The 21,370-nt window shown below is 37.2% G+C and overlaps 4 protein-coding genes across 6 annotated transcripts; all 4 read left to right on the top strand.

The window, feature by feature from the left end:
* Positions 1–121: 121 nt before the first annotated feature.
* Positions 122–5,423, top strand: pld7 (phospholipase D family, member 7). 2 transcript variants are annotated; one of them, XM_027003563.3, is made up of 11 exons: positions 122–251; positions 931–1,881; positions 2,086–2,270; positions 2,367–2,550; positions 2,688–2,802; positions 2,886–3,013; positions 3,274–3,477; positions 3,931–4,070; positions 4,238–4,403; positions 4,495–4,594; positions 4,814–5,423. In XM_027003563.3, exons 1-11 carry the CDS (start codon positions 174–176, stop codon positions 5,026–5,028), a joined length of 2,466 nt encoding a protein of 821 aa, XP_026859364.2. In that variant the 5' UTR covers positions 122–173; the 3' UTR covers positions 5,029–5,423. The 2 variants fall into 2 exon arrangements, with proteins under 2 accessions (XP_026859364.2, XP_026859365.2); XM_027003564.3 differs by lacking the exon at positions 122–251 and adding an exon at positions 320–572.
* A 198-nt stretch (positions 5,424–5,621) lies between these two features.
* On the top strand, positions 5,622–10,975 carry lman2 (lectin, mannose-binding 2). Of its 2 annotated transcripts, none has more exons than XM_027003645.3 (8): positions 5,622–5,839; positions 6,687–6,805; positions 6,927–7,044; positions 7,436–7,509; positions 8,816–8,977; positions 9,367–9,481; positions 9,569–9,688; positions 9,867–10,975. In XM_027003645.3, the coding sequence occupies exons 1-8, from the start codon at positions 5,662–5,664 to the stop codon at positions 10,025–10,027; spliced, it is 1,047 nt and encodes a 348-aa protein (XP_026859446.2). In that variant the 5' UTR covers positions 5,622–5,661; the 3' UTR covers positions 10,028–10,975. The 2 variants fall into 2 exon arrangements, with proteins under 2 accessions (XP_026859446.2, XP_026859445.2); XM_027003644.3 differs by lacking the exon at positions 7,436–7,509 and adding an exon at positions 7,314–7,396.
* Positions 10,976–11,171: 196 nt separating this feature from the next.
* On the top strand, positions 11,172–15,600 carry tmed9 (transmembrane p24 trafficking protein 9). The gene is made up of 5 exons (XM_027003604.3): positions 11,172–11,343; positions 12,914–13,014; positions 13,116–13,241; positions 13,370–13,516; positions 13,711–15,600. Exons 1-5 carry the CDS (start codon positions 11,196–11,198, stop codon positions 13,858–13,860), a joined length of 672 nt encoding a protein of 223 aa, XP_026859405.1. The 5' UTR covers positions 11,172–11,195; the 3' UTR covers positions 13,861–15,600.
* A 151-nt stretch (positions 15,601–15,751) lies between these two features.
* b4galt7 (xylosylprotein beta 1,4-galactosyltransferase, polypeptide 7 (galactosyltransferase I)) lies at positions 15,752–20,124 on the top strand. Its single transcript, XM_027003601.3, has 6 exons — positions 15,752–16,789; positions 17,484–17,813; positions 18,173–18,398; positions 18,482–18,565; positions 18,687–18,791; positions 19,123–20,124. The coding sequence occupies exons 1-6, from the start codon at positions 16,737–16,739 to the stop codon at positions 19,276–19,278; spliced, it is 954 nt and encodes a 317-aa protein (XP_026859402.1). The 5' UTR covers positions 15,752–16,736; the 3' UTR covers positions 19,279–20,124.
* The last annotated feature ends 1,246 nt before the right edge of the window (positions 20,125–21,370 follow it).

The raw sequence follows: 21,370 nt of genomic DNA, 5'->3' as shown, positions 1-21,370 counted from the left end.
TCAGTTTGCTTTCTTGTTTGACTTTCCACCCCATCACCCGTACACAAATGCAGCTAAACATGCTCTTTTGAGCTGCAAAAACTTAGTGGTTTGGCGAATTTACAGCATCACTGTGGACAAGTATTAATTCATTTCTTATAATTAGCCTGTTTGTTCATTCTTTCATTTTCAAAATGGTACGAAGGCTTTTGGCGAACTTAGACGCTACGCCGAGACGGTCACCACTTAGAAAGATGTACTGTTGTGCAGAGGTGGGTGTTTGGCTACAACAGATGGCGAAGTAGGCGAGGTTTTCCTTCTCACTGTACTGTTCCGCAGCCACGTAGCTAGCAGACCGAGAAAATAACTTCTACTGAAAGCAACTGCCCCAATATAGCTAGCTAGGTTAACCGCATTAGCTGGATGTTAGAGGCTTATGTACAAACTTAACAGCTAGCTGAGAGCTGTAACAGTTTGGAAATAGTAGTAGAAAATTAGTTAGATTATTTCTAGAAAATAACCTTGCTTTGTTATTTAGGTTAGCTAGTTAGTTAGCTAAAATTTTGCATTTGTCACGCTAAGTGTGAATCATGGTAAGTTATGTTTCCATCATAAACCAGTTGCCGTTAGCGCTGTTTAAAACAGTAAGTTAACTACCTAAGCAGATGTTAAGATAAATTCGCTATCTTATTTGAATGTGTACTATCGCTTGCTTTGTCACGAACATGATTTGATTATGCTGCTTGTCCAGGATTGGTTGCTTAACGTTTGATTAGTTCATTGGCGTTAAAGGCTGTAGGTATTGTCATTTTCAAAGATAGCTAACCTATCTTAGCAAATAACAGTGTCATTTATCACCAGACGTTACATCTTGTTTGTTGGCAGACAACGTTAATCACTAGTTGTCAGTGGGTCCATTGTGCACAAAATAAAATCTTATTATCTTCTTAGGAATCTGAAGCCACACGTGTCGGAACAGCTGAACATGAAATTATTAAAGAGAATGAAGATAAGTGCATAACTGAAAAAAAGATGGAAGGGGAAGAATCACGTAAAGCTGGGAGACCTAGCTCTCGCATACCTACTTTTCAAAGTTCACTGGCTCGCAAACGAACCATTAGCCAAATTGCAGAGTCATCGCTGCCAGCAAAGCCTGAGGGATCCAGTGAGGAAGGCCAAATGAAAGAGGGAGGAATTGGCTCTGGAGAACCTTTGAGAACAAAATTACCCATACTTGGCGACAAAGATAAGACTTTGCCTATTCTGTCAACTTATATACACTCAAATAGCACTGATGATCTCTCTCTTGCTAATTTCCCAGACCTCATCTCTGGGAATTTAGAAGAAACATCACTTTCACGCAAACAAAATATGTTACTGGAACCAAAAACATATGCAACCAGGGACTCTGAAAGGCTTGAAGAACCCTTTCAACAGCCTAGTCTGAGAGCAGAGTCCTATATGGGTTCACTCTCAGAATGTCCACTGGAATATCAAAGTGTAAGCAAAAAGCCGGTCACCAAAGATGAACATGAATCAGAAGCAGCTCTTCAGGATGAAGTTACAGCAGATCCCAGCTTAATGATTTCTCCTGAAGAGTCTCCTCCTGCACTTAGTGTCAAGATGGAACCCACAGAAGTACAAGGACCTTGTGAAAATAAACAAGGTCTTGGAGAAGACTTGGGAATGAGAAGTGTGAAAGAAACACCCTCTTTTTTCCATTTTGTAGAAGAGTCAGTCATGGAGGATATCGGCAAGCAGTGTTCTGCCATGAAGACAAATGAAAGGAGTTCTCATAAAGTGTCCCATAAAATATCTCTAAAAGAGAGAGATCCAGATGTCTCTGCTTGGAGTAAGGCAGGTGATTCTACACAGGTAGAACACAGTAAAAGCACATCATGGGTAAGATGTACCCTGTTTATATTATTTCTCCCCATTTACTATATCATAATGGATGGTGTAATTGCTCCTAATGCGGATATATACAAAGCAGTAACAGAATAAAAGTATATTTGAAACGTGTTACTGAAATGCTTGAATATGTGCAATGTTTGACCTTTTTCCTGTGGGAAAAGCTTGGAAATATGCCTTTTGTGCTTTTCACAGCCCATAAAAAAGAGCTTTGCACTCTACTGTCTCTTCCCATCAATTCTGCTGCTTCTCGGTGGATTTGGTCAACACATTTGGCTCTATGGGGTTCCTAAATCTGTCTCTCACTTAATGATGCAACTGGAACTGCACTGGCTTGAAGGGTTATGGTTGTCCCAAGAGGGATGCAGCAAAGACTGTAGGTAAGAAAACTATACATTACCTCAACATCTAGAATTTTCATTGAGGAACAACAGCAATTTCTGATATTTAGACCTGGATTGAAACGTATCCACCAGACTCACCCTTGTTGAGAGTGTTCCGAAAGGAATGCTCTTTCCTCCTGGCTCTCCACACCTACAGAGCATATCAGATACCTGGACCAATCTTCTGAATCGAGCTAACAGCTCCGTTAGCATTGCTGCTTTCTACCTCACACTCAGAGACTTCGACGTTGACTTGACTGAGCCCAGTGCTATGCAGGTAAAACAACTTTTAGGTGTGTGTTTGTATTGATACATATAACTGTTATGGGGTTTAGCATATGCATTCTTGATAACTCTCTACTAAACTCTTAAAACATTTTACTATAATTCAAATTGAATTTTGCTATATTCCAGGGCAAAGAATTGTTTAGTCAACTTAAGCGACTTGAATCTAGAGGAGTGAATTTAAAGATTGCAGTTAATGCCCCTCAGACCTACAGAACAGACACGGATGAGTTATCAGAAGCAGGTAGGTTTGGATACAGTTCATCTGTCTTTAGTAATGCATTTTCAGGAGAAAAGTGTTTTAGTCTGTCTAATTTCTTTGTTCAGGAGCAGAGGTCAGAGAGGTCAATCTTCAAACCATCACTGGAGGTATTGTCCACACTAAGCTCTGGGTTGTGGATAGGAAACATATATATGTCGGGAGTGCAAACATGGACTGGCGCTCTCTGACCCAGGTATTTCTGATGTCAACAGGTGTATTATATGGCATTTTGTGTATATATATATATTTTTTAATGAATCAGCTTTATGAAATGTGGCTTCTGGCATAAATTATGCCTATATAAAGTAAACCACTGAGGCAAATTGAACTTGCACTATATTAGACTGAGGTTTGAAAGTGGATTATTAGCAGCTAAGATGATGATATTTCTAATAATATCTTTTTAGCTGCTAATGAATATGCACATTACACCATTACCCTTGTCTGTGGCAGGTGAAGGAAGTTGGGGTTTCTGTGGAGGACTGCAACTGTTTGGCACAGGATGCGGCACGGATATTTGGAGTCTATTGGGAAATTGGTGCTCTGAAAAATGGTTCCCTACCTCCTTTCTGGCCTGGCCGATTTTCTGCCCTCTCCAGCACTAAGTACCCATTAGCTGTTAAATTCAACGGTGTCCCTGCACGTGTCTATCTGTCTGTGAGTTCCTTTGCCTTGCTTTGACAAGTGCAACAAATGCATGTTTGTCCTTGAAAACAGTATAACATACATGCTTTTCTCTCTGCTGGATAAGTATGTGTGTATTGCTGTAGGTCTTTGGTCACTTCATTATGTCACAATACCCATTACCACACCATCTGCAACATTTCTCATAAGGATTCTTATAATTCACTGACAAACTGACCCCCATCCTGTAGACTGCACTGACTGTTTTCACATACATTTCTTAATATGTGGTGTCCTTTTTAAAGTTGCTTGCTTCTGTCAAAATAGCCTCCACTGACTTCAAATAATTCTCTTTGAAACTAGAGCATGAAACTGATGACTTTTCTCTAGTGGCAGAGAAGTGCATTTGCTGTTTTTGCAGAATAGCATTCTAATAGATTTTATTTTAGTTTATCCCTCATTTTTGTTTTATTTTATTTTAAAAAGAGCTCTCCACCTCAGTTATCCACTTATGGCCGATCAGATGATCTCTCAGCTATCCTCTCTGTAATTGCTGATGCAAAGGAATTCATCTACGTGTCTGTTATGGACTACATTCCCATGACTCAGTTTACCCATCCAATACGGTAACTTTCACTTCTATAGGTTAAACATAATGATTCAACATAGATTTTTTTAAATTACAGCACCACAACCTTCCACATGAAGTTTTCTTCTAAGTTTAAGCTTATTGGCAACATGGAACAGAACATGATTATCCTTAACATTTACTTTGACCTCTGCAATGTATTAGGTTCTGGCCTGCCATTGACTCAGCTCTCCGGGAGGCTGCATGTGCTCAAGGAGTGGAGGTGAATCTGCTGGTCAGCTGCTGGAGCCACTCTCCTGGAGCCATGTTCATATTCTTGCAGTCTTTGTCAGTACTCAGCAAGAAGCCACTCCGATGCAATATCCATGTTGTATGTTAAATGATTTCCTAGTCGCAAGTTGTTCTAATACTGGTGTAGTTGTTTAGTGAGTTTAATGGGATTTTTTGTGTGGTTTTCACAGAAGGTTTTTGAGGTACCTTCCACGCAAGAGCAACTTCAGATCCCTTTTGCCCGTGTCAGCCATGCCAAATACATGGTCACAGATGGAGTTGTCTACATTGGTAAGTTAACTCATTTTGTTCTAGCTTGTTGTTGTGATGGTGTTACTCAGACTTCTTCAAATGGTACAATTTATATTTAGGCACTGTTAATTATTTTATTTAAAAGTATGTGCCAACTCCAATTTTCTTAACCTGTTTTTATATATATATATATATATATATATATATATATATATATATATATATATATATATATATATATATAAAAATTGTTTGTAGGAACTTCCAATTGGTCAGAAAATTATTTCAGCCAGACTGCTGGAGTTGGGCTTGTTATCAATCAAACCGGCTCTAAGGTGGAAAAGGGCCAACAAACTGTGCACCATCAGCTGCAGGAAATTTTCCAGAGGGACTGGAATTCTGCCTTTTCCCAGACTCTCACTGATGAGCATGCAGAATATTGCAGTGGGAAGAAAAAACATGACTTATTGTAAAGTTCTTACAATATGATATAGTATAATAGACTTAGAACTCCATGCATTATTTGCATTTTATTAGTTGACTTGCTTTAATGTGGGATATATCCAAACAAGCCTGTATTCTGGACAATATTAAGGCTTGCCAGGAACTGCTTAATTGTATATATTTTTCTAAGTTTGCTGTACATTTTGTTTTCTTCTAGTTGACATTTTTGTATATATTGTGTGTTTTCTAAAATGCCAAACAAATTTTCAGCAGGACTTAATCTTGGGGGGGGGGGGGAGCTCTATTCCATCAGTACTTTGGCTTAAAATATACAAGCATAATTATTCATATCACAATGCTGCAAATGTTGCTCAGAACATTTCAACACTGTAAAGCTGAACTTGAGTGTCAAATAAAAGTACGTTTTAAAACGTTTGCATTTGAAGCAGTGAGTAATTCTTAATAAAAATATGTTTTAAATTATTTAAATTGCAGTGCTTTTACATAAGGATATACTTTTTTTAAATGAAGTTCAATGCAAAGTTGAGGTTCTTAATAGTTAATAGTTGAAGTCGGTGTGATGGGCTGGCGTTGGTAAGGACCAATAAATCGTTGCGTGTTCTCGTCGGGAGCAGGAAGTTGCGGTTTCGAGGAAGAATGAAATGATCACAGAAAAAAACAAACTAGCTCTGTTTCTCAATTCGCATGAGGTTTTCAAAATGTGTAAAAAAATATTCATATGTTTATGGTTTGCTTATTTTTCTTTAGTGTGCTCAGATATAACAGATGGCAACGCTGAACACTTAAAGCGGGAGCATTCACTAATAAAACCATATCAAGGCAAGTAGATATTGAGGCAGCAAACTTCTTGTATAGCTTGCTAGCGCTAGCTAGCCTACTACTACTTTACATAGTTAACTGACTTAGCTAGCTGTAGCTGGTTTGGATACTGATTAGGGTTGTTTGTGATTTTCTTACAGTGGTCAGAAAAGTAAGATAGCTTGATTGTTATTAGTGTGGTACGTTAGTGTTAGGTGGCTGGCTAGTTAGCTAGTTAAGCTAAGATAGCCTAGCTGACTTGCATGAACGCGGTCACATAGCTACATGATATCTAACGCTAGCCAGCTAGCTAACCAGCCAGTTAATACTAGTTAACCCTTTAATTTGTCTTTAAAAACTCGGAGAATTTCGTCAGAAAGGTACATTAAGTCTTGTGTACACTAAAGATCAGGTAACAACGTTAAACGAATGAGCTGCTGAACACAGCTAAAAGACGTTTTAGTATGATGGCGGGCCGCGGGTTATCTTCGAAGTGCTTCAAATAATTTGTTCTACAAAGCCTACAAGGATTATCATTGATGTGTTTGTGTATCTCTCTCTCTCTCTCTCTCTCTCTCTCTCTCTCTCTCTCTCTCTCTCTCTCATATATATATATATATATATATATATATATATATATATATATATATATATATATATATATAGAATGTGTGTGTGTGTGTGTGTGTATATATATATATATATATATATATATATATATATATATATATATATATATATATATACACACACACATACATATATGTGTGTGTATAATAAAATCTCCTAAAATGATTCCAGTAACATTAGATAATCTTTTGTAATTGGATGTTTTCATTTTCTGATTTAAAAAAATAAAAATATTTAGGGGTTGGAACAAGTCTATCAAGTCAGTGGGATTTTTGGGGAAGTACTTTAGTGACGAGCCAATATGTACGGCTGACTCCTGATGAACGTAGCAAGCAAGGTTCAATTTGGAATACAGTGGTGAGTAATGCTTCCAGGGTAGTATACAGTCTAGACATTTCATTTGTACTGACACCACAGAAATGCATTATCTGTCTGCTAGCCATATCTTGGCCATCACAGCATACTGTTCTCTGTGCAGCCCTGTTACTTGAAAGACTGGGAGATGCATGTGCAATTTAAAGTGCATGGATCAGGAAAGAAGAATCTGCATGGGGATGGCATTGCAATATGGTACACAAAAGAAAGGTTACATCCTGGTATGTCTGCAAACAAACACATTAACAAGTTCTTAAAGCAAATAAGTTTGCCCCATTGATGAATGAGGAAAACCTGTTTCCCAAAAAGATGAATGACACAGGGGTATTCAGTGTGTTTGGGGATGTAGGAAAACAGAATTTTGTTTTATTTGTGTTAAATGTATATTTTGTAAAATACTTAATGATGCACTAGAATTACTACGGTTTGCGTAATATTTGAAGATCGCCAGTTGATTTTTTTTCTTGTCCTACTTCTACCCTTTATTTAGGGCCAGTCTTTGGAAACCAAGACCATTTTGTAGGCCTGGCTATTTTTGTGGATACTTTCCGCAATGACCTCCACGGCATGGATGTAAGTGTGCTTTACTTACAGCTGATTCTTTCTCACCAGGCCCAGGCAGCAATGGCAACTTCCATGGCTTGGTCATATTTATAGACACATACCCAAATGATGAGGCTTCTGGTGTAAGTTAAGAGAACTACAGTTTATGTATGGTATATGTTATTTTTTGTTTTTGAGTTTTTGCATGTTCATTTTAATGAGAAGGTGGCTGTACATTTCAATCAAAAGGATTGTGGTTTAAACCAGGGCTATCCAGTTAGATCCTAAGAAAGGTTACCTGCTTTACCTGTTTCAGTAATAACTACACCTCTTTAACTAAGAGAAGATCCTAAAAATCAGGTGCTGCTTGACAGGATTGGTTTAAAAAAAAAAAAAACAGCATACATTAGGGATCTAACTATATGGCCCTCTTTTAAATAATTGTGAAATTCCATCTCTTTGTATTCAGTCCTTTCCTCTGACATTCTGAGTAGCAATTACATGAAGAGTTTGAGGATTTTAGGTTGTTGTACTTTTTTCTGTTTGTCATGCATCCTCACTGTTGGACTTCCTCCTTTCTTTTTTTAGTTAATCATAAATAGTCTCAGTGTATTGATTTGACTACATCAACCTGAATATTTCCAGTACAGTGATGCAAAAATGTCTGATGAAATTCCAGAGGCAGTTCATTCTCTAACACTGTCAATAGTTACCATCAATCTGAAAGTTTCTTCTATCTTGAGAGTCGAGTTTTTTCTTCATTGTCTCGCTATGAATTTTGTATTACTTTACTATATAAAAAAGAACATATATAAATTACTATACTATATAAAATAATGTATTTTAAGTTTATTTTTTAAATAAATGTTCTTAATTATAACCATTTACAGGCAAAGGAATGTGTTTCCAAGTTCCTTTTTGTGGATTTAGAAATCAACATTTCTGAAGTCCATTTCGTGTAAACAACTTAAATTGCCTCTAGGTCTTTTTAATCTGGCCATTGTGGTAATTTGTGACATTAGGACTGGAAGTGCTTCATATAGGTGTATGTCTATGAAAATACAATGCAGTTCCTACTTGTGTTGTAATGGCAGCATGATTGCATGATTTCGTTTGCATGTGTGAAAGATGCAACAAAATGAATTTGTACAAATGTTACAAGTGGGTAATTATGGTAGGACTATTTTATGACATTTCTTTCTCTCACATTTTAGTAATTTTCATTTTGGCAAACTTTCACATGCACTTCCTATGTATGTATAACTTGTTTTCTTTTTCAGGCAAGACAGCCCTCAAATTGGTAGTGTGTTTGCTATGAATTAAAAAAAGATAAATATACAGTGCAGTGGGATTTTGCATAATAACATCGCAACCTGACCTTGCATTCACAATGTGTTTAAAGTGGGTAGATTGTAGTAATTGCTTCTCTTGTGCTTTGTGGTCTCTTAGCGGTCCTTTCCCTATATTTCTGCAATGATCAGTAACGGCTCTCTACCGTATGATCATGGAAAAGATGGCCGTTCTACAGAGCTGGGGGGTTGCTCTGCTGAAATCAGGAACAAAGATCACGATACATATCTTGCCATTCGTTATTCCAAAGGCAGACTCACAGTAAGAACCACATTTTAACTCCCATGTTTAAATTCCTGGCGTCTTTAAATTTATAAACATACTTGTATAGACAGTCATTTATTTAATTGAATGTTAGAAAAAACATTTGTCATAAACATGTAAAACTTTAATAGACTACCATGGTGATGATAGTTATCAGACTTGATCAAATATATATGGGCAGAGTTATTCCTATAGTATTCAATAGGCCCTTATGCAGTTCTCCCTAACTTTTAGTATGAAGAATTGTTCATTTATATTTTCATGTAATCCGTGGGCCACTTTCTAATACTGGCTTCCACTTGTATATGTTTAGCTTCTGGTTGCGTTTATTGAGCAACACGGAATTCTTTGTCAAGATTTTCTTTATCCACTCTCTATCTCTGTAGGTTATGGTTGATGTTGATGACAAGAATGAGTGGAAAGAATGTATTGATGTTGGGGGTGTTCGCCTCCCTACAGGCTACTATTTTGGAGCCTCGGCAGCCACAGGAGATCTCTCCGGTAAGCTTGCTTCAGAAACATCATTGATGATCATTGTTCTGATTTTTGTTGATTGAGGCCCACTTTTGTTGTGTTTTCTTTGTTCAGACAACCATGACATAATCTCTATGAAAATGTACCAGCTGATGGTAGAACACACCCCCGAGGAGGACAGCCAAGACTGGACTAAGATTGAGCCCAGTGTCAGTCTTCTCAAGTCTCCCAAAGGTAACATGCCTAAATAGTTGTGTTTTATGCTTCAAATGTGTTTGTTGTGCTTCATATCTTAGGCCAGGTGCCTGTACAGAAATAAAAAAATAATTAATTGTTGGCACTTATATCGAAGAAAATCTTAACTTTTTTTTTTTTCCTCTCTAAATGTGCACTTTTTCTTCTCTCACAATAGACAATATTGATGATCCAACTGGTAATTTCCGAAGCACCCCCCTTACTGGATGGAAGGTCTTCCTGCTCCTCTTGTGTGCCCTTCTTGGGATTGTTGTTTGTGCAGTTGTGGGAGCTGTGGTCTTTCAGAAACGACAAGAGAGAAACAAGAGATTTTACTAGACACAAATCGGAACAGGACAGTTTCTAAGAACTCTACGGAATATTGCCTGGAGACATAAATGTGAATTTTTAGCAGTTGTACAAATGTTTATATTATTGACGTGAACAGTTGGAAGAATGTTCTAGTAAGTATTCTGCCTTCTGAAAAGGGAGATATTGGGTGGTGTCTCTTCCCCCCCCCCCCATGTTTAAGGTGGTGGCTTAGCAGTTACAACCATGGTGAATACAGTAAAGTACATCAAATCACACTTTTGGAAAACGGTATAAGTTCTGAAAAGTAGATTGCTTTGCTGACTGAGTTTATCTGTTTATCTACATGTTCTTTTTATTGCCTGATTGGTTGAAATCAAAGATATTCAATGATGAGTATCCTATTTTTAATTGGATTAATCCCAGATGAGGCCAATTTGTCAGTGAGTAAGGTGCCGACCACCAGCTTTCACCAAGATGATTCTACAATTGGTTAATACATGTTGATTTAGCAAAACCTATTTGAATGACTGAAATACTGTCATCTTGAAGTTGATTCAGTCCTTTTATTACAATTTGCGTCCAAACATTTTCAGTTTTTTGTTTTTATTTTGCTAGTGAATGCAAATGCTGAGTATTTTTGACTGCACATAAGCCTATAGTGATCTGTATTCACATGTATATTGCTGGCTTATTTTAAAACCTTGTTCAAGGCCTAATTCAAGGACCTCACTTAGGTTGGAGAAGGCAGTGGAATAATGCCATGTTCCATCACAAATTGTTAATTTTGCCAGTAAATGATGCCAATTTTAAAACTGAGTGTTAAATGTTAACTTCAAGGACACATTCACCTACATCTTTTAAAAGGTAACTGCGAATACTTTAGGGGCTGAATAAAATGCACTGATAATGTCCCATACAAGTCTCTATGTCTGTTGAATTGATCGCAAATAAAGCAGTTCTTCCGATAATGGTTAATATTCGTCTTTCCAGAGCATTGTATTTAGTCTTCAAGGTTTCTCGGTTAACTATTTTGCAAAATGTAACCCTAATTGAAAAGGTACAGAATACAAAATCAGCTATGTTCTTTAATCCTAGAGCCGAGTAATAGTTTCTGATTGGATGTTCGCGAGCGTTAGGTTACGTGGCATTGGTGGCCTCGCGCAGACTCAATCCACGACACACCGTCACTGGCAAAATGGTGGTATCCAGGATGCAGTTTACGCTATTCACGGTTTTGTTTTTGAACTTTTGTCACAGTTTCGTGTCTGCACTGTACTTTCACATTGGAGAAACAGAAAAGAAATGCTTCATAGAAGAAATTCCGGATGAAACTATGATAATTGGTTAGTATGTAACGTGAATGCTTTCCACTGTTTGAGCTGCTAGCTAGTAAAGTAGCTAGCTGGCCTGTATGAAATGCATGATAGCAGTAGAGCTAGTTAGCGAACTCGTGCAAAAACTCAGATCAGCCTGTAACGCTATAGGCTAAGGTTAGCTAGCTAAGATAGGATAGCTCACTGTGAATGTGTTTGACAAGTTAGCTAGCTGTGTTGCGGGATTAAGGTGGCTAGCTTTCTACTGTTTCATTAACATACAGACGACGTTTGTCTAATCGCAGTCTGCGGGCTGTATAGTAGAGTTGGATAGCCAGCCAGCTGTCTTAAATTTGTATTTTGGGTAATTGTAAAGCGGTGACATTAGCTGCCAAGAAATGTTAGCCAACTCTTGTCATTACAGCAGCCAACTAACTAGCAAGCGTGATTCACCGTTGTCGCATTCTTATTGGACGCAGTCGGCTAATTTTGACAGCGTTAGTATATGCAGTGTGTGGGACGTAGAACTGAAAAGAGCCGTTGACATTGCTAGCTAGCTATCTTGCAAGGTTCTTTTTCTGAAAAAATGTGAACTATAGGTTAGCTAAAGTTATTGTTTTAGCGAATTACTAGTATCGTGAGTTCTCTGGAATAATAAAAAAGGCTCTTCAAATAATACATAACCATTTCTACCCTTTTTAAGTGGCGTGTCGGAACCAAACCTGTACAGCTTATATTTTTTCCTATGCCTGATCCGTAACTTCAGTACATTGATCAGAGTCATAACCTTTAAAAGACTAATTTAAAGTTTACTAATTGTAAACGGTGCCTGGTCAGTTATCTTTTCTCCATCAGTTGTCGTTTCTATATGGAGAGACATACGTTTTAGCTAGATATTTGAAACTACAATGACACTATGGAGTATAATAGTTCGATTGCTGTTCTTTAAGAATTTTCTTGTTTTCCAGTCGAAATAATTCAGGACATGTTATAGGCAATTCTGCATATAACAGTATTTATTTTCTTAGCCATTTTAACTGGGCTTCTATTTCTACATAAAAGTACACTAGTGGTCACTATGAAATAAACAGATTTCTTAATGCAGTGACATTATATCTAAAACATAATGAAGAAAATACTAAAAGTGCGTTTTATTGAAAGTATACATATTTTACATTATTAGGCCTAAAACATGTTTCAAAATATTTTTAAAAATCCTAGAATGTAAGTATAGTAACTCAGAAATGTTTGAGTTTTAAAAAAAAAAACATTTATTGTAAATCTATATCTTTTGATGCCTTAAAAAAACCCATATGTTGTTTTATTTTTTCATTGTTAAGTTAAGCCTTATCTCTCTTTCCTACTGACAAGTTTTTTTGTCAATTAAACCACATCCTGCATTTGAAACTGTGCTTTTGCAGCATGTAGCTGCATCACTGTTATTGTAATCAGAAGGTTCAGGCCATGACCTGAAGTATATATCTGTATTTCCTTCTGTTTTATACCATTTCTGTGTGATTTAAAGAAGCTTAAATTGGATGTGGTATATCTAAACACACCTCTTTTTTTTAACATTTATTGCCAATAACTTTTTCTCCAGGAAACTATCGAACACAGCTCTATGACAAACAGAAAGAAGAGTACCTGCCTGCCACACAGGGACTTGGAATGTTTGTGGAAGTTAAAGATCCTGATGAGAAGGTCAGTTTTTGCATAACTGGCTTTTTTCTCAGAAATATAGCTAGAATTGCCTTAAGGCTTATGCTGAAAAATTGCAGCTGCATATTTTTGTTGTGTTTTAGGTGATCCTGTCCCGTCAGTATGGTTCAGAAGGCAGGTTCACCTTCACCTCACACACACCTGGTGAACATCAAATTTGCCTGCACTCCAACTCCTCTAAATTTTCCCTATTTGCTGGTGGAATGCTTGTGAGTTAAAGCACGTATTTATTCTACACAAGATCATATAAACATCTGTCATATTAACTTTAATCCACTGTTAACTAATGGTTATCATACTCGTTACTCTACAATCTTTGTTCAATATACACCTCTAGCGAGTTCACCTTGATATCCAAGTGGGAGAACACACAAATAACTATGCAGAGATTGCTGCCAAAGACAAGCTAACAGAGCTGCAGCTGAGGGTGCGCCAGCTGGTGGAGCAGGTTGATCAGATCCAGAAGGAGCAAAACTATCAGAGAGTGAGTGTGTTTTGCTTTTTGCTTTTTTCTATGTGGAATATTTAGATGATTTGTGGGGGGGGGGGGGTGTTAATTTATTTATTTTTTTTATTGAAATAGACAGAAAGGACCATTTGATTCCCTGATTTATATATATATTTTTATTTATGTGTGTATGACCCATCATGCAATAGAGTACTATCCTCCTTTTTCAGTACCGTGAAGAGCGCTTCAGACAGACCAGTGAAAGCACCAATCAGAGAGTCCTGTGGTGGTCAATTGTCCAAACGCTCATTCTGGTGGCTATTGGTTTTTGGCAGATGAGACATCTTAAGAGCTTCTTTGAGGCCAAGAAATTAGTGTAGGGAGCAATTCATTGTTTTTTGTTTTCAGTTTATGCAGTACAAAGTTTGAAAATAGTATCCTCTAGAAATTTTAAGTGTAAACTGCTGAAATTAACCTTTCAGTTCAAGCCCCTCACTAAAATTTCTCTCAATTGTGGGATAAAAATTTATTTAATAATACTTATTTCAGAGCCACATAACTATGAAATGTGCATTAGTTTCTCATGAATGGGATTGTTTTCTACAGTACTAATATGTGTTATATTTGGGTTTTTAGGTCTTTGACACAATATTGCTCATGTTATGGTCAAACCACTTTCCTGTAATTTTGGCAAGATAATTTTCCCACCATGCATAAAAGCACAGACATTACATTGCTGTATGTTTTTTCCACAAGTTTGAATTATTTGAGTTATACCCCCATTTTGTTTTTTTAGAATAACCAATTTTTAAGGAATGAACTTTAGTTGTATATATAGGGATCTTTGTGTGTGGACTGTTCTAAAACACTGTATAGGCACACATTTATCCCGCACCCACAACAAATGAACCAGCTAATTGTGTTGGTATTTGAAAAACATTCTTATTTTGCATTTAGTGAACTATTTAAATTTTTCAGTTTCTTTGGAGTGAATGTATATCCATACTTTTTATTTAATGTGCATTTGTTACATAAGCATAAATTGCTTTTCGTCTTAAAATCCAGGTTTATCCCCCACTCATTTATTGCTCAAATATCCTTTCTGTAGCCAGGAGTAGAGAAACCAGATATGTTGTGAAGAATGGCATTGTTTTTTTCTGTGTCATATGCACATTTTGGCAAGTGTGACTAACTTTGATTCTGGAACTCTACCACCCTTTCAAATTTAGTTCCAACCCTAATCTAAAACACCTTATCCACTTAATCAAGAATTTAAGGAAGCCTCTGATTGATGGAGCCAGATAAAACTTGTACATTAAATTTCATTATTTTCAGGATAAAATTAAGATGCTCTGTTATTCTTAAGTGTTTATTTTCTAGGAAAATGTTCCTCGTGTAGTTTTACTTTCATTAGAGGGCTACAACATTTTAAGGGCCTGTTTCTTATACATGGACAATATTTTAGTGATGATTCACCAGTGAAATATATTTTTAGTCTATATTTAGGAGTAATTATAGTTTGGGAAGCCAACCCTAATAGTCCTGCAATACTCTTTTTTTTATCATCCATTTGATTTCACTTATTAATTTTATTTGGTGCTTTTGACATAGCTGTTCCAGGCAGTTTGAACAGAATCCTGTGTAGGACTTGCATTCTGTAATTAAGTCTCTTTCATTTTCCTCTCCTTCATGCCGTATGGCCATTTTCAAATACTCAGGTATTTCTTCATTAAACAGAAATTGTTGCTTTTATTCACACTTTTATTGCAGCCAGAGTGAGCTGCCCCATTAAGACTGAACATGTATGCTATCATCCAGAAGGACCTCTAAAATTAATATTTGAGTTTTCATTGAATATTGGCCATTTTTTAATACTTGAATTAGTATGGTAAGTTTGTACATCCCCCACCCCCAACTTGGCTTTTTCCCACTTATTTCAGAATTTCATGGGTTGTTAACTTTTTTTTTTTTTTTTGGAAATTATTCAAAGATGTTTTGGTATATCAACTTTGATGGCTGATGGTTTAAGAGTTTTAAATAAGGACACAGGAGGTAAAGCTTGTCATGTTCATGGCTTCACTCAAATAAAAGATTTGAATAAATAGAATTTTAATCAAAAATGTATTGCTTACTTACTCACTATTTGCTAACACCCATTCTCCAAAATCTCCATTGGTCCCTGTGAAGCATCACATTAATCTCAAAATCTCTGCTCACTTAAAAAAAAAAAAAAAACACCCATCAGTTAATCCTTTTCTCTGTCAAATCCACCCATACCCTTATATCATCCATGAACTGTCTGCTGACCAGTCCTCCATATGACTTCACAACCTAGGTGACCCAGGTCTAGAACTCCCTTCTTGTGACTGTCAGACAGTCCTGTTCACATTTCATATTTAAGAACTTATCCAAGACCTCAACACACTGCATTTTTAAAATAATGATGTTATCTCTGCTTTATTCTACCAAGCTGTGTATGTCTGAGTCATAAGTTACCGGTTTCCCACTAGACAAGAAATATCACCCCAAAAACGAATTTTTACTGCTGTAAGTGGAACAGTAATACTGCTCTAAGATCAGTGTTAACTATAGCTAAAACGTTTTTGGAGATGACTGGGAACGTTGTTGCCGAGCACGCTGTTTCGGCCGGGATGTTTAGCGTATGGACTGTGAAAATGGCCAGCGTGTGATATTTTTTTTTTTTTACGAACTAGCGTTAGCTATCTGTCAACGTGATTGTTGTACGGTAAAATAATGGTATGCGCGTGTCATCTTAAAACCATCGCTTAAATAAGCAATACGCTACTATAGGTGACATGGCCTTGGTCAGTTGATTAGTCAACTTATAGGTGTCTGTATATAATCATTGCATCCTTATGGCTACTTCTAGCTAGCTAAACTACGTGTCGTAACTCGTCAGGTTTATCCAGCAACAAAATGCGTTCTTCACACCAGCGGTACACAAAGTTAACTGTTTTTTCGGTTGAGTCTGTGGCATTTCTCGCGAAATACTGGAACATCGCTAAACTTATCTAGCGTTTTGTGAGCGTGGCCATAAAGGAGAACAGGCACGAAGCTGCTTTACCGTCCGTCCGAATGATAGCTAGCTGGTGGAGGCTAGTACGAATTGAAGAGCCAGATTGCAGGAATGGGAAAATTGGAGTTTTCCGCCTAGCTAATAGGCTAATATTTATAACGTCACATAAATCAGTTTTAGTTGGGTAGGATTACCGTCGTTCATACGACAAGAACAAAGATGATGTATTCTTCGCGGAGAAAACCGGTGCTCTACTTTAAAGAAGACAGAAGGTAATGGTCTTTTCTAAGTAACCTAACATTCTCCCATATTACACTGGATTTGTAATTGAATTGTGTGAACTAGAAAAAAATCAAGATATACGGAAATTATGTTGTTCATACAAAGCCACTTAGATGAGTAGTAGCTGTAGTTTCGTTTGTTTCATACTCTTGGGGCAATCTCCAAGAAACGAAAACCAACAGTGTCATCATCATGGAGATGTGCTGTAAGCAGCTAGCTAGTATCTTTAAGAGTGTGTGCTTGATTGGGTCTTAATGAAGCATTTAATTGTATTTGTTAAAAGTGATTATTCGTTGTTTTTTGTTTGTTTTTTGTAAAATGGTTTTGTGTAAGACAATTGAGATTGTTGTAAATAGTGCACTAATATGTACTAATAAATCTGCATGTGTTGACTTCTCTTGTGCACTTAAGGTTAATAAAACACTAAACACATGATTTTCTTGTAGAAGCTTTTCACTTTTTCAGAGTTCATTACATTGTAAGTACACTAAAATTAATGGTTACATTTAATCAATGTGGAAAGTCACTAACCTCCCCTTTCTTCCAAGCCTGGGGAGAACTTAAAATAATAACTAGCATTTTTGCCAAATGCCAATTCTCTTTTCTTCCATTGCTGTGAACTACAACTACTCTTTGAACAGAATATTATGTAATTCTGTTTGTATCTTGCTTTATCTTCTTTAGATTTCTGTCAAGGAAATGCACAGTTTTGAAGCTCTTTGGGCTTGGCACAGTGCTAGTCTTGGGGTCCCTTTTGTGGCTGCAGTTGAGTTGTTCAGGTGACTTGGGCCAAGCAGTAAGGGATGGTCACGCTCCCTACCAGCCTTGTCCTGTGGAGAGACGGGCACCCGCTATTGATGACCTCTCTTGGGGCCCTCATAAAATGGCTGTCATCGTTCCTTTCAGAGAGCGTTTTGAAGAACTTCTAATTTTTGTGCCATACATGCACTCCTTCCTCAACAAAAAGAAGATACGTCACAAGATTCTTATCATTAACCAGGTGGATCACTTTCGGTGAGAGCTCAGTTTTATTCTTCATAATCAGCTTTGATGAATGCATTTCAATGTAGTTAAGGGAAAGATGCTTTACTCTGGTAATTTTGTGACACTTTTTGCTGAATACATTCAAATAGTTGATTTGTACATACTTTGTTGGATATTGTGATTTTACAAATGGGTTAAAAATTAGGTTAAACAATTTTGCAATGAAAACTTTACATAATGTCAGACTGCATAAATATTCTTAATTCATTAAACCCAGCAATAGGAACATGTATATTAAGCAACCCTGACTTGTTTTACTGAGTGTAGATTTCAAGGCCACTAAATTTAGACAGAGGAGCTATAATTGCCACATTGTCTGTGTCTTGCAGCTTTAACAGAGCTTCTCTCATTAATGCTGGCTATTTGGAGAGTGGTAATGATACCGACTACATAGCAATGCATGATGTGGATTTGCTGCCTCAAAATGAAGCTCTGGACTACGGATTCCCAGAGGAGGGACCATTCCATGTAGCCTCACCAGAACTCCATCCCCTATATCATTATAAGACATATGTGGGGGGAATACTGTTACTTACCAAGAAACATTATCAAATGGTAAGACATTTGATATGACTGGCAAGTTTAGTTTTAAAGCTGCAAAAATGTATAATTCTCTATTGCTGTAATTTTACTCACAGTGTAATGGAATGTCCAATCGGTTCTGGGGATGGGGAAGAGAAGATGATGAGTTCTTTAGAAGACTAAGGACAGCGGAACTGCAGGTACATGAGAGCAGAAAAATACAGGCCTTCACTAGGGAGTAAGCACATACAGTATTGTTAAAATGTTGCCTTGGATAACACATTGTACAAAAATTATGTTAACATTGTGACCTATATACAGCTCTTCAGGCCAAAGGGTATAAACACAGGTTACAAAACATTCAGGCACATTCATGATCCAGCCTGGCGGAAGAGAGACCAGAAGAGAATAGCCGCACAAAAGCAGGTATAGTATAAATCCAACTCTGCTTTTATATATATATATATATATATATATATATATATATATATATATATATATATATATATATATATATATATATATATATATATATAAAATGCAGAACAGGTTCTGCTCAGCCTTCTACCTACATCTGCAGGTGTACTTATCATAAATGCAGCTATTTCATCTCGTTGTAATAGTAGAAACATTTGTTTTTGCAATTTTGTTATAAGCATTGAATTATTTGTAATCCAGTGAAGGGCAGAGAACAAAAGCTTCTGTTTTTCTCTATGTCTTTGGTGTATACTCTATGGTTTCTCTGTGTTTTTGACAGGAACAGTTCAAGATTGACCCAGAGGGTGGTTTGACCAACCTGCACTACAAGGTTGAATCCAGGCAGGAGCTGACCATTAGCGGAGCTCCCTGTATTGTCATCAGCACCTCCCTTGAGTGTGATCTCAGCCAGACTCCCTGGTGCCAGCTCAGCTAACATGCCTCAGCTCTGCATGTCATGCCTGGATGATGCCAACTATTCTGCTGTATTGAGTTGTTGTTGGGACCGGTTTTGCTGGGATAATCACCTATTCTCTCTATACATAATGGCCTGAAGTCCTGGCACACGGTGCAAACAGACTTGAATGAGGTTTTATTTATGCTGAACAGTGTTACTTTGTTAACCTTTGATGAAGCTGCCTCTGTTTCCCTCAGATGGCAAAGAACTGTTGGACCAATTTCAGGTACTACACTGAGATCACATCAGTAATGTTACTAATTTAAAGTTGTTTTCTTTATAAGCATCGGACTGGTGAAGCTGTAGCAATGGCCTTGTTTGGATGGTTTTTTGTGTTACAACAATTGAAATGTTTGTCAAAATTACTCCTGTTAGGATTATTTCTGTATGTCAAATTCAGAATGAATGTGTGACTGCAGATATTGTCATATACTTAAGAGAATTTAGGTGTATTTTGAGTACATTTGCACGCATTTCATATTTATATAAAATGCTCTAGACCAATCTACTGTTTTTTGTAAGATCTTTGTCATGTCTCTCTCTCTCTCTCCCTCTCCCCCCCCCCCCCCCCATTGTATTGGTAAAGATCGACGTATACACTCTCCTTACCAAAGACATTTTAAGGTCTCTCTTGACCATAAACTTGACCATAAAGGTGACAGATTATTGAACATGAATGTGACAGCCAGTAAGTTCCTGTTTATTGGTGACTTTCACATGTTGGTCATTGACTTTGTTGAATGAAAATAAGTAATGGTAGAAATATGCCTGATTTTTGTTTAAAGATTCATTCAATAAAGTCTTAATATTGTCTTTTTTAAAATATATCCCCTGAAAATCTTGCTTTCTGTCTAATGTCCAAAACTGCATGTCTTCATTGTAAGAGCCCGATATTATGCAACTTGGCATACTAGAACAGTGTTTTTTTTTGTTGTTTTTTTGCTTGATGTCTACTGATGTGCTACAAAGTTCTATCACCAGGTCCAGTCAACAGAGAGCCAGAGTGAGTCTACAAAGAGACTGTCCACTTCATATGCATTCAGTTCAGCCAGATCTTAGAGGCAATAGAGTTAAAGTAAATAGAACTAAGTGTTTAAAACCTGGTAAAAGCACAGGGTTTGAGTAACATTCATTATCTCATTACAATGGCATCAAGAGATAGGATATATCAAGCTAGAAGTGAACTGTTCAGTTGATGTATTGGAAGAAGGAAAAATGGGCAAGTCTTAAGGTCTTTGACAAGGGCAAAATCATAATTGCTAGGTGACTGAGTTGGAAAACATCTCCAAAATAGCAGGTCTTGTGGGAACTTCCTGGTATGCAGACAAAATGTGGTCCAAGGAATGACAATCAGTGAACTGCAGCAAGGTCATGGGCTACTGAAAGCTGTTGGAACACACACTGCCTCACGGAATGCTATGTACAGGGCTGTGTAACCATAGACCTGCCAGAGTGTTGATACCAGGATGTACTATTGGAAGAAAGCAAGCTGGTGGAGGCTGATGCTCTGGGCAATGTTCTGCTCAGAAACTTAGCATTCATGTGGATACTACTTTGACATGTACCACCACATTAAACATTGTTCCAGGCCATGCACATCCCTTCAGGGTAATGGTATTCCTTAATGGTAATGACCTCTTTCAGCAGGATAGTGCACCATGCCACACTGTAAAAACTTCAGGACGGGTTTGAGGAACATTACAAAGAGTTTGCGATATTGATTTGGCCTCCAAATTTCCAAGATTGCAGTGCAATCAAATATCTAGAATGTGCTGGAAAACAAGTTCAATACATGGAGGCCCTGCCAGACAACAGCATGACCTCAAGAATTTGCTGCTGTTGTCTTGTTACAAGATACCACAGGCCACTTTAAGTTGTATTGTGGAGTACATATCCCTCTTTTTATGCATCACAGTGATTTGGTTCACTGTCTACCATCCTTACCAACCCCCACACAGTTTAGCCCTCAGAACAAGTGTGTTTTAAGCTAGGTCAGTGGTGTCTGACCTCCAGTAAATAGCTGCTTTCCAAAGGTTCAGTTAAAACAAAGGATGTGCCACATATTCTTTCC

Source organism: Electrophorus electricus, chromosome 16 (genome assembly GCF_041902795.1).
Source record: "Electrophorus electricus isolate QZ-2024a chromosome 16, ASM4190279v1, whole genome shotgun sequence".
Classification (NCBI taxonomy): domain Eukaryota; kingdom Metazoa; phylum Chordata; class Actinopteri; order Gymnotiformes; family Gymnotidae; genus Electrophorus; species Electrophorus electricus.
Note: the sequence above shows the minus strand (reverse complement) of the source record. Positions and strands in the feature narration are given on the sequence as shown.